Here is a 12,870-nt window from a genome sequence, read left to right as displayed (position 1 = left end):
GAGAAGCAATTTAGAACTGAGGAGAAATTTCCTGACAGTTGGAACAATTAATCAGTGGAACAGCTTGCCTCCAGAAGTTGTGAATGCCCCAACACTGGAAGTCTTTAAGAAGATGTTGGATAGCCATTTGTCTGGAACGGTATAGGGTTTCCTGCCTAGGCAGGGGGTTGGACTAGAAGACTTCCAAGGTCCCTTCCAATTCATTGTATTGTATTGTATTGTATTGTATTGTATTGTATTGTATTGTATTGTATTGTATTGTATTGTATGTGAGCCAGTGTTAACTTAACGTGACCTGTGAACCCAGCCAGCAACTGGGTATTAGGAAACCTATGGGGAGAGGGGCTTCCATAGGTCAAAAGGATTATATAGCCCACCACAGTGAAGAAGTCACAGAACTTTTCTCAAGCTTTTAAGAAAGGAGAATTCCCATTCATGTAGGGGGAGTCACAGATCTACCTTTGCGCTTCACGGTCATCCTTTGGGTTGTAGTTGGAAAGGCAGTCTAGGATGAATATCTGCCCCCACTCCGTGCATTCATTTAAAGCAGTGAGTAGCTTGTTGATGTTCTGAGGGTTCAGGTCTAGCAGATTGCTGTTGGGGTGAGATTCGCTGATTTCAGACAAGGCAGCAACAGCATTGGCCACAACCTGGCAGAAAGAGAGAGAGAGAAAAAGCTGGCTACTCAGCAACAGAGCAGAAGCTTCAAGACGCTGCTTATTACCTTCCATGGTGTTCAGGGGTCAGTCAGTCTGCAGGGCGGATTGAGATGTTTTTTTGAAATGATTAAATTGGGTTACAGCCCACTTCCTTTTTAAAAAAAATCAGATTAACCGATTTAGATGGAAGTTCTGATCAATGGATCAATTCAGCCACATTTTAAAAATATTCTTATATTACTTTTCCATATGGACTGAGAGGGGTTTACAAAATCCGTTTTGTATCCAACCAATAAAACAATACCGTACATATATTTATATACTACTTCTCCACATGGGCTGATGTTTACGAAATCCCTTCAATCAATAAAAATAAATACATAAAACAATATGTAATATAAACACGGGTATATATATAAAAATTAATCCAGAAGGATCTCCCTCTGGGTTTTTCTCTATTACATGCAAAGAGACAATGGTTCCTCTGAGATTACACATGTCACTGCGTCTATATTTGGCATTTTGAATCATGATGATTAAAAGAAGATATAACTAGTGGGATTTGCACACTCACTGTCACAAATCATGGCCTATAAACTGCAACACGGTAGCCTGACTCCCATAACATACTAAACCAAAACATCATCATTTATTATTATTTATTGGATTTCTGTGCTGCCCATCTCACTCATACAGTGACTCCGAGCAGCTTACAATATAAGTTTAAAAGTGCAAAAACAAAATCAATTAAAGTAGAATAAAAAGATTATTGAAATTAAAGTTATTCAGCTAAAGTGAATCATTTATGTATAAGAGAAACTGTCAGCTGTTTAAGATATTCAAGGACTAGACTCGGGATCCATAGAAAGACTCCAGAGTTAAGTTTCAGGTTCAGTGTTTTTCTGCAACCCAAGAAGCCTCTCTTTCTGGGTGGCTGGGAAATTCTGGAAATTGAAGTCCACACAGCTTCGAGTGGCTAAACCAGTGTTGGCAAAACTTTTCAGCAATGAGTACCAAAATGTGAGAGAGAGCGTGCCAGAAACTGGAAGAGCAGCTGCCCGGAGAGCATGTGCGGCCTGGGAAGATGATCTTCCAGTTTCCGGTGCATGCATGCACATCGTCCAGCTGGTCTTCATGCACACACGCATGCCAGAAACCAGAAGACCAGGTGGCTAGTGCGCATGCATGTTCCGGAAGCCCTGGGCAGTTGCTCTTTTGATTTCCAGTGCTCCTGCCTGTATGAAGACCAGCTGGCCAGAGCACCGGAACCCGGAAGAGCAACAGGCAACGGCTCGTGTGCCCAGAGAGATGGCGCTGCATGTCACTTTCGGCATACGTGCCATAGATTCGCCATCAGGGGGCTGACACAGAGTAGAAACACTGCTCTGGAAAGTTGCCACCTATCTGATGACAGCAGATTCTTATCTACCATGCTCTGATTGTACTGACCAACAATGAGAATTCTCCTACACTGGCTCAAAATTCACAACGATACAATTTTAACAGAGGAAAATGAAACAAGGAATATTTTTCCAGAAAAATGGCATCAAATGTGAAACTATGAAACAGGAGATATGATCAAGCATTTAAATACAGTGACTGTGGGGTTTATTATTAGGACTCAAAAGCAGGGCACTATACTTAATGTAATTAATTCCTGTCCCTGTCCTATACAGTCTTACATAAAAAGGATTTTTAAAATTCAGGTTTTTTAAACAATTAGCCTGTTTTTCTTTTAGAGCAGAAGAAAAGAGGGAGAAAAAATGGGTTTCAACACTTTATATCCAACAGGCTATGAAGAATGCCAGTTATTGGAGGAAAATCTTCTGAGAATGGAAAATCACAGCTGGCCTTCACAGAGGCTGGGAAGATGAAAGAGGCAGAACCACAGGGGTCTTTCCAAAGCTGCCCCCATCCCACGTTCAGAATAAAAGCATATTGGGAGGAGTGGAACATTAGGGATGTGCTGCTTGAGTGAAAAGGAATATGCCATTATGCGCAAATCTGCCTGCTGGGAAAGACTCAGGCAGGTTCAACTCTTCGGGCCTTGCCTAAACCCTCCCTCAATGCCATTTAGAGGTGTGAAAAAATGGTGATCTACAATCTTTGGGCATGCAGTGAAGGGATCCAGTCCCCCATTCTAGCTTTCTGACACCGTGTAGGCAAAGATCAACAGTGCAAGAACTGCAAGCCAACAAAGAAGTTTTGTAAACAGGGGTTAAAGAGCAGGAATGATTAAATCCCATTGAGATCTCCCTTAACCCCAAACAAGCATCCCAGATCCCTGTCACCGGCTAAGACTGTCTGGGCACAATATTATGCTACATGGACAATAGTCCCTGCAGTTTTCTCGACAACATTTTGGTCTAGTGGTTAAAGCACCACCCATTGGCTAGAAACCAGAAGACTGAATTCTACTCCTGCCTTGGGCATGAAAGCTGGCTGGTGGCTTTGGGCCAGGCGTCTCTTTCAGTCCAATTTACTCTACAGCAGTGGTAATCAACCTGGTCCCTACCGCCTACTAGTGGGCATTCCAGCTTTCATGGTGGGCGGTAGGGGTTTGCTGTAACTCTGCTTTATAAATTTTATAAAGTAAAGTTACTTCCCTACTTTATATATCACCATTACTGTAGAACCGGTGGGCGGTCAGAAAATTTTACTACTAACAGAGATACAAAAGTGGGCGGTAGGTATAAAAAGGTTGACTACCCCTGCTCTACAGGGTGGTGGTGGGGAAATTGGATAACTTGGTACACAGATACTGGAAAGAAATACTGTGGGGGTAACACCCTTAACACCCCCGGGGTGTGTGTGTTTCTGTTAAGATATAGCCTGTTGTGCTGTATGGCTTCTAGAGGACAGTGGAGTTGCCATGGTAACAGCTTCACAGTACTCCAAGGGGGCTCCCTCTGTTAAGGGGGAAAATCCAACATTAACATTTCCCCCCAATAAATAAATACCTGAGCAACGCCGGGTTATACGCCAGTTATTTATAAACATAAGAAAGGTGGGTTAAAAATTTATTTTGCCATTGTCTCTTCCTAGGGCTGAGAGTCACAGGCCCAAAGCCACACAGATGATTTTGTACTCAAAGCAGAACTAGAATTTATGGTCTCTCGAATTCCAGCCTAATTCCTTCACCACTGCAGCAAAGTGTAGTGGTTAAGGCTCTTATATAAACATAGCCAAAAGTATTTTGTTATCTTGGCTTAGGGTTTATCACTAGGTATAATTTAAACACTGACTGAAGTACAAGAAGTATCTCAGCTTTCTACCTGAAGCTTTAACTAGTGTTTCCTAAACTTGGTCCTTCCTTATCAGAAAATCCTTTTTACCTAACATAAGCAAAATACTTTAAGTCAATTTAAATATCCTTGTAATGATTGGGTATTGGGTTCATGTGTAGTTACCCAAAGAAGCTGAGTCAACTTTGAGCCAGTCAGGATTGAACTCCTGGCTGTGGCAGAATTAATCTGCAATACTGAATCCAAAGACTGTTCCACCACGGCTCCTTAAACATGTATGCCACCTATCTCACCAAGGTGACTCTAGGCAGCTTACAGACATTAATAAAATGCTATGTAAAATAATTAAAACAATGAATACAGATCTTAAATTTAAATAAAACTGAGCAGAATAAAGAAAGAGGGAGCAAAGTGTGCACAGGGAGGAGGTGTGGTGCCTTCTAGTTTATCAGCCACCTCCAACATGTACATTCCCATTAGGACCCCAGACTAGTTGGGGTAGCCATGGCTTCAAGGCCTTGAGGATATAACCTATACCAGTGATTGCTAACCTTTCCGGACCGAGTGACCAAAGCCACGCATGCGTGCACCCAAACGCCCCAAATGCAATGTCTCTGTGGCCCTATGGGGCACATGCGTAGCCCCATGTGCCATGCCCATGCAACTGCGGCTTACCCCCTCACACGCGTCCCACCCCCTGCGCAGGTGCGTGCTCCCCCTGCACGTGTCTCCCCGTGCATGTGTGCATGACCCCCCCCACGCCCCCCTGCACCTGTGCAGCAGAGACCCGAAGACCAGCTGTTTGGCGGGAGGCAGTGTGCATGTGCAGCAGAGCTGAACTAGGGTGACAGCTCGCATGCCCACAGAGAGGGCGGTGCATGCCACCTCTGGCACTTGTGCCAGAGGTTCTCCAACATGAACCTAGACACTGACTGAAGTATAAGATACTACCTCAGTTTTCTACTTCAAAGCTTTAAAGCAGTGCTTCACAAACCTTGTCCCTCCTTATCAGAAAATCCCTTTTACCCAATGTAAGTAAAATACTTTTTACTCAATCAGTTAAAGTCAATTTAAATCCGGGGTAGTCAACCTTTTTATACCTACCGCCCACTTTTGTATCTCTTTTAGTAGTAAAATTTTCTAACCACCCACCAGTTCCACAGTAATGGTGATTTATAAAGTAGGGAAGTAATGTTATTTTATAAAATTTATAAAGCAGAGTTACAGCAAACCCCTACTGCCCACCATGAAAGCTGGAACACCCACTAGTGGGTGGTAGGGACCAGGTTGACTACCACTGATTTAAATGATCTTGTAGTGATTGGGTAATGGGTTCATGCATAGTTATCCAAAGGAAAATCACTTTTACCCAACATACCCAGATTTGGGAAGCACTGCTTTAAAGCAGACTACACTGCCTTCAACGTCCACCCCAACTCAACTATTTGGTCTACAGTGTCCATAGTCCTTAACCACTAATCATGCTAACTGGACTGATGGGAGTTCAAAGCATCCAGGTTGTTTAAAGAAGATATTATTGGAGGATGGGAAGAGTGATGCTTTTGCCCAGGTTAGTCTCTGAGAAAAAAAAAAGCTTTATATATTATTCTTTTAAGCCAAACAAAGACTATGATTGCATGGAGATGGATAACAATGTTAAAACAAAATTCCTGAAAACACTTATAAGCAAGGGAACACATAGAGCAAGGCACTGTAAAATAAAAACATGACAGAAGGAAAAAAAGAGAAATCACTACATTATAGATCAACCTCTAATTTTCTTTGAAGCTAAGTATAACATTTTCCTTATAACTTGGGGAATCACTGACCATAAAAGAATTTCATGCTGCCCTCTAATGGTACATTGTTAATTACAACAGAATTGGTCCAAAGTGCTTCAGGTTTCCTAAAATGAGGACTCACAGAAGGCTTAGATCAAATTCTGATCCAACCCTGCCCTTTACTCAGTTGCTCTGTCAGGTCCAGCACTGGAGGTCAGGGTACATCATCACTGAACATTTACAGAAGACCAAAGCTATAGCAGAAAGCTAATGTCCATTGGTCTCTTTTTGCTTTTGTTGCTTATCACTTGCATGATGTGAAACAGCAATCTCCAACTGTCAGGCTTCAAGAACCAAGAAAGATATATATGATTCCTCCAAGCAGACTTCTTTATGGTTCCTCACCCACAGACAGAATCTTGCCAAACTAAAGTATGCTGTCACTGCCATAAAGCATATTACCTGGGAACTATTAGGAAAACCTGAAAGACTAAAAATCCAACGGCCATTCAAAATGGTTTCTCTACAAAATTAATAATCTAACTGCCCTTCAAAAAGAGTTCTAAATTAGCATCCTGGACAGATGCTCTCCAGCTATTCTGTCCACATTTATTTTTTCCTACCAGCACCATATCGCCTTTCTTCTCTCAGCATTTTGTCTCCACCTGGTGTCCTTTCCCTTGGGATGCTGCTTCCTCAGATTCTCTTCTGTTCTTACATCCATTACTGTTACAGTCTCCTCCTAGCAATCTCCCTGTCTTTCTAAATCATCCAAAACATCTACGATAGCGCAGCAGTGCAACAATGGGCATAACCAGCTCAGCAATTCATGAGTTCAACAATCCATCTGCACTTTAACCAATTTGTGGGTTGTTTTATTGGCCAAAATCATTCATTTCATTTAAAAGGAACAAATCCCTTTGTTTCTTCTCTCCTCTGTTCCTTTCCACCTGCAGTCTGGATGGTGGGCAAAATTTAAAAAAAAGAAAGAAATCAAGTTGGCTTTCAGCTCACTCACAAAGCTTTTCACTGTGGCAAGAAGATAACATTGCTGAGAAGTCATCAATATTCATGCAAGTAAATCTGAATGGAGGCATCTTAGACAGATGCCTTCTGAAAACCAGAAGGGTGTATGGTTTTCTATAAGGGGGAAGAACAGTCAGGGATGAACCAGCAAAAACCAGACTTCAGTGCTACCATCTCAGGAAAACCACAAGGAAATCAATAATTACTGTTCCCCCCCCCCCCCCCGCCCATCCTGCAAATCAGAGTCTGGGAAATTTTGTGGCATCTTGCCAACACTTACATCACTACTAAGAAGGTTTGGGCTATAGAGACAGTATTCTGGTCAGCTTCATTTGCTCCAGAAATGAAAGGACAAGGCAGCGAGAACATCACATTTAAGCATCAAACACTGAGCAACCCATGGCTTAAAACCCGCATGATGTTCCAGAACCCTTTGCAGGCTCATAGTATCTGCCTCTGCCCTGAGAATGGATGGGGTGAAACAAAACAAAAACATTTCTCAGAAAGCTGAATTTTTGTTTAGTGCCACATTCCATTTAGAACAACCAACTTACAGCTCACGACAGCCCATTTTTTCCCCAAAATGTCTTGCCCAAGATAAATTAAAAGCATCTTTTGAAGTAATCCTTAATCAGTTAGCACCTTTCAGTTCTAATAAACAGATCAGTGTAAGCGGGCTCACCTTTGCCATAATAGCAATCACAATAGCGCTTAAGACTTATATACTGCCCCATAGTGATTTACTGCATTCTCTGATTGTTTACAGAGTCAGCCTATTGCCCCCAATAATCTGAGTCCTCATTTTATCAACCTTGGAAGGATGGAAGGCCGAGTCAACCCTGAGCCGGTCAGGACTGAACTCCTGGCTGTGGCAGAATTAGCCTCCAATACTGCATTCTAAACATTGTAGCAATAGCAACAGTACTTAGACCAGGGGTGTCCAGACTTGGGAACTTTAAGACTTGTGGACTTCAACTCCCAGAATTCCCCAGCTCTAGGAGTTGAAGTCCACAAGTCTTAAAGTTCCCAAGTTTGGACACCCCTGACTTAGACTTATATACTGCTTTACAGTGCTTTACAGCCCTCTCTACGCAGTTTACAGAATCAGCCCCCAACAGTTTGGGTCCTTATTTTCCCCATCTTGGAAGGATGGAAAGCTGAATCAACCTTGAGCCTGGTGAGATTTGAACTGCTAAATTGCAGGCAGTGGGCAGTCAGCAGAGGTAGCCTGCAGTACTGCTCTCTAACCATTGCGCCACCGACTTCCTGGGGGCGTGGCCTGTTGCCGAGGAGGGCTCCACCGAGCTCCTCAGAGATCTGGTCTGTATATCTAAATAAGATCATAGATAGCACCCCTTTTTGGCTAAGAAAGGGGCAGGGAGTAGCTCTGTAGGCTAGGGTCTATTCGTAAGCCATAGCCTTTTTCTTTTTTTGGCTGTGGATAGAGATTAGATCCAGCCGGAGCGGAGCTTTTATCTCCAGCCAGTTCTTCTCAGCTGCCTTTTTTTTTTGGCAGCCCCAGACAGGCTAGCCCCCCCCAGGACAAAACAAAGTTTTTTTCAAGCTAGAATCGATACGGGCGGGTCCCACCCCTGTGAGATTTATGTTTTTATTACTATCTTAAATACCAGCACCATTTGTCTTAGAGACTTCTTTGTCTAAATGGATTTCAAAATGGCGATTTCTCTCCGTGGATGATTGATAGTGGATATACTTAGCCGGTTTTATCTTCCTGCAGACCGCTCCTTAACAAAATAAACTCTTCTTCTTTGGAAACAGAGGGGAGCAAAGCGCTGCTTACTTGTGTATTTATTATGGCACCCAGGTCAAAGAAGCGCTCTGCTACAAATGTGTCTAAAGAATTTAAAGAATTTTTACTGGAACCACAGCCTTTGTCTCCTATGCCATCTACTGGAGAACTTTTAACACAGGAATATTTCTTTAAAATGTTTAATGATTTTAAACAAGAAATTAAGGAATTTGTATTGGAACTATATGATGATTTAAAGTCTAAAGTTAATCAAATGAAGGCGAACACGTTTGCAGCCGTGTCTGCCCTGTCAGATTATTCTGCTGAAATAGAGAACAAATTGGAAAGTTTGGAGAAGGCTAATTTTAATTTGACTACCAATATTCAAATTTTACAACAAAAAATTAGAGACACTGAACAACAGCTTATGATGATAAATTTTAATAGGAAGGCATTTGCAATAAGAGTCAGAGGATTCCGTGAAAAGGAGCAAGAGAATCTGAAACAGACCTTTGCTGAAGCCTTCAGCCATGCGGTGGGAAGCCCGGGACTTAATTTTGATTGGCAGATTCGGAAAATCTATCGCCAGAACTCATTGATAGCGGAACAGCGACAGCTCCCGAGGGACATAATTATACATTTCTCTACAAAAGAAGCTAGAAACGCGATTGTGCAAAAGTTTCATAACAACAGTCTCCGAGTTGATGACCAGGTCCTGATTGTCTTCAAAGATATACCTTTCCAGATGTTGAAAGCAAGAAGGGACTACACCTTTTTAACTAAAGAGCTTAGGAGTCAACAGATTCGATACAGATGGGAGGCCCCTGCCGGCATCACGGTTACATTTGAGAATCAAAGATTTCGTCTTAACTCTGTTTCGGAGGCTCAAGATTTCTACTGCAGGACTTTGAAGGCGGGACTTCCTGACTCACTTGGAAGAGAGGAGAGACAAGCGGAAGGAGAAGGCAAACGGCAGGCCATGTGGCTGCAAGATGGAGGGGGTAGCCTTTCCTCCCTCGGAGAAGCAGAAAAACGGAGATCGAGAATTTAGACATTTCAAAATATTCGCCAAAGTTAAGGACTGAATGGGGGTTTGAGACCTCTCTCCGGTAGAAAAAGCGGACTAATTCTTATCAGAAGGGAAAGCTGGGTGAAACTACTTTGAGCTAGATTTTAAATTAACGTTAGCATAAATTTGATAGTGGTAAACATTAGACAAGCAAGGGATGAGGGTAAAATATATGTGGAATGATTTACGTTGTTTAAAGCTTATTAGAACAGAAAGCCGGTTGGGATTATCTTAAGATAGGTGTAAAAAGAATGCGGAATGATTTATGTTGTTTAAACTTTGTTAGAAGGGACTATTTTAAAACAGAAGGTTAACTGACTCTTGCTGAAAGTATTATTTGAATATGTGGAATGATCCATGCTATTTAACTTTTATTAGAAGGGAAAGTTGGTTGAAATTGCTTTGAGTTAGATTTCAAACAAATGTTAGCATAAATTTGATAGTGGTAAATATCAGACAAGTAAGGGATGAGGGTAAAATGCATGTGGAATGAACTACGTTATTTAAATCCTATTAGAAGAGAAAGTCGGTTGGAATTATCTTAAGATAGAAGTTGATTTCTGTGTAAAGTAATATTTGATCTACGCTGCTTAACTTTACTAAGAAGGGGAAGCTTGGTTAGATTATTTTGAATTACTGTTTGAAAAGGAGGTTAAGAAAGATCATTTACGCTGTTTAAATTTTACTAGAAGGGAAAGCTTGATTACTCTTCTGCAAAGTAATTTGAATATGTGGCATGAACCACGTTGCTTAAATTTTATCGGAAGGGATCATAAGGTTTAGGAAGAGGAACGGGAGAGTCTACAGAAGGTTGGGGTAAATAGCAAAGAAGTAAGAGACGAGAATAAAATATAGATAGAATGATTTATACTATTTAAGTATAGATAAAGATGGGGGGCTGAGATCAACACAAAGAGTGGTTTCTTTTTTTCTTTTCTCTTCTCTCTTCTTTTTTTTCTGTTTTTCTTTTTTTTTGACATATTACTTTTATTTTTTTAATCCATATGTATACAAGATATTTTAGACAGAAGGTAGTGCCAGGTGTGGGCCCTGGGAAGTCGGGAGGATTAGGGATGGGGATTTGTGGGGGGTGGGTGGGGGGTGTTAACATAGTCTTAATAAGAACAAGAATGTATTTATATACGGTGGTTCTTTTTTTTCTTTTCTTTTTTTTTTTTCCTTGGTTCATTTTACTTTTATCAGATCAAACAACACTCGAATAAAGGCATACACCAAGGAGGGAGGTAGAGGGAAAGAAGAGGGAGGAGTAAGGAAGGAGTAAGGGGAATGTAAGGAGGGTGTGTGGGGAGTAAGGGGAGAAGGAAGGCTTGAGGGGAAAGGGAAGTAGGAGGGGAGTGTTAGAGGGAGAAAGGAAAGTTGGAGGGGGTAGATGGGGTGTATGGAGGATGGAAGGGTTAGGTGGGGTTGTGAATGATGAGTTGTGTTTCCTTTTTTTGTTCGTTTTATCTCCTTTTTTTTTTCTTTTCTTATAGTAAATACCCTGTATATAAGTGATTGCAAATGGAATGTGAAAAATGAATAAAATATATTTTAAAATGAAAAATAACCATTGCGCCACCGTGTACCACCGCAGTTCCTTAAACGTTTAGTATAAATTTATTTATCAAAACTTATATGCCACCCATTTCACTAAGCTAACTCTAGGCGGCTTTCAGACATTGAATAAAATGTCATATAAAAATAAAATAATAAATACAGATCTAATATTTAAATTAAAATAAAACTGAGCATGCCTTCAAGGCCTTTCAGAAGGCCAGAAAGTTGGGAGCAGATCTGACCTCTGGGGGCAAAAAGTTCCTTGGCTGATGATGGGGAATGCACCATGCCCCTTCTGTTCAGCATGGAGGAAGCAGATTAATTCCATTGGAATGAGCTAGTTTCTCAGATAGCCTGGACCCATGCCATGCTGCATTTCAAACTGGAAGATCAACAAGTCAGAGGCAAGTACCAAGTGAGGGTAAAAAGCAAAATGCATGTAATTTCCTTTTGGTATAAGAAAGGGATTAAAACTGTTTGCTCAGATTGGAAGGTCCTAAACTAAATATACCCCTCACAGTTAGCAACTCAATGTTCCTTTGTTTTCAATAACTGGAAACGACTACTTCTAATCTAGGGTCTCCCGTCTGCAAAGCATGGGATCTCCCACTAAGCTCCTGTTTCTCCCAGAACCAAGCAGTATGTCACCTGTTATTTGAAGGAAGCCAATTTCAATGGGATTAGTACTTTACCATGGGGTTGGAGTCTGCAATGAGATCACGCAATGAATCCAGAAAGCCCTGATCTTCCACCATTTGGGCATTGATGTCATGCAGTTTGGCCACACAGACAGCAGCGGTCTTGCGCACATACGGGTCTTCATCCTTCAGACACTTCCGGAGAGGTTCACACAAGTATTCGGTGATCTTATCCACGCGGATACATCCCATTGTGCGCACCGCTAGTGCACGGATGAGGGGGTTGGGATCCTCACAGTCCTGGGATGAAGAAATTAGTAAATATATAGATGGGCTCTATGCAACAAACATTAGGAATTTTATCCAGCTTTTCCTATTCTGGGTCAAACTATACCTGGAACATCACAAACCACTCCATGTTCTGGAGTATTTCTATTTGGAAAACAAGAGATCTCTCTTAGAACAGGTGGATTGCCATGATTCTGAGAAACCATCTAACAAACAATATAACAGGAGATCTCTGGAACATTTTGCAGATACCTAATAGCAGCAGTTCCAAAAATGCCCTTGTCCTATCTGCCTCTAAAAGGACAAAATAATTTTGCCCCTTTAAAGGATTAGAAAAGTGTTACTGTGCCAGGAAAAGGATAACCATTAATGCAGATAAGTGGAAAGTTGATTCAAGGAGAAACACCCCCCCCCCCAAACCTATGTTGTGGGGTACATTGGGGAGAGAAGCAAAATGATCTTGATCAGGAGCAAGGACTGAATTAGATGTATTAATCAGAAATGCATTCAGCCCTTAAACAGAATCCTTAGATTCTGTGATTAATTTTAAGTTTTCTAGTTCCTGAAAAAAATGATAACAGATTTCCAAATGGAACAGAATCCATTTTGCTCAAAAGCGGTTTTTCCCACCCATGTCTGACAGTAAAGAAAGGACTCTCTCAATATAGTTTCTGCTGTCAAGTAAAATTACATCAGCAGCTAGGAAATCAATGGCTTGGCAATTAACTATACTGGACTCAATCAGTATCAGGTAGAAAAGAAGCTGAGAAAGTCAGCTAGGACAGAGCAGCACCATTGTAAGGTTGCCGTTTGGAAGCTTGGGGAGGGGAGGGGGAGGGGAAGGAAAGGAAGTAAGA

General features: G+C 41.5%; 1 protein-coding gene across 3 annotated transcripts in view; it reads right to left on the bottom strand.

Moving 5' to 3' along the window:
- Positions 1–12,870, bottom strand: part of AP2B1 (adaptor related protein complex 2 subunit beta 1) — an 87,805-nt gene that overhangs the window by 60,834 nt on the left and 14,101 nt on the right. For all 3 annotated transcript variants that reach the window (XM_032215834.1, XM_032215833.1, XM_032215835.1), the window contains exons 5-6: positions 11,780–12,025; positions 460–650 (exon numbers count right to left, since the gene is read on the bottom strand). In XM_032215834.1, the coding sequence (XP_032071725.1) occupies positions 460–650; positions 11,780–12,025 (437 nt within the window). The remainder of the gene's footprint in view (positions 1–459; positions 651–11,779; positions 12,026–12,870) is intronic.

This window comes from Thamnophis elegans, chromosome 4 (genome assembly GCF_009769535.1).
Source record: "Thamnophis elegans isolate rThaEle1 chromosome 4, rThaEle1.pri, whole genome shotgun sequence".
In the NCBI taxonomy this organism is placed as follows: domain Eukaryota; kingdom Metazoa; phylum Chordata; class Lepidosauria; order Squamata; family Colubridae; genus Thamnophis; species Thamnophis elegans.
This window is presented reverse-complemented; position numbering and strand designations above follow the sequence as displayed.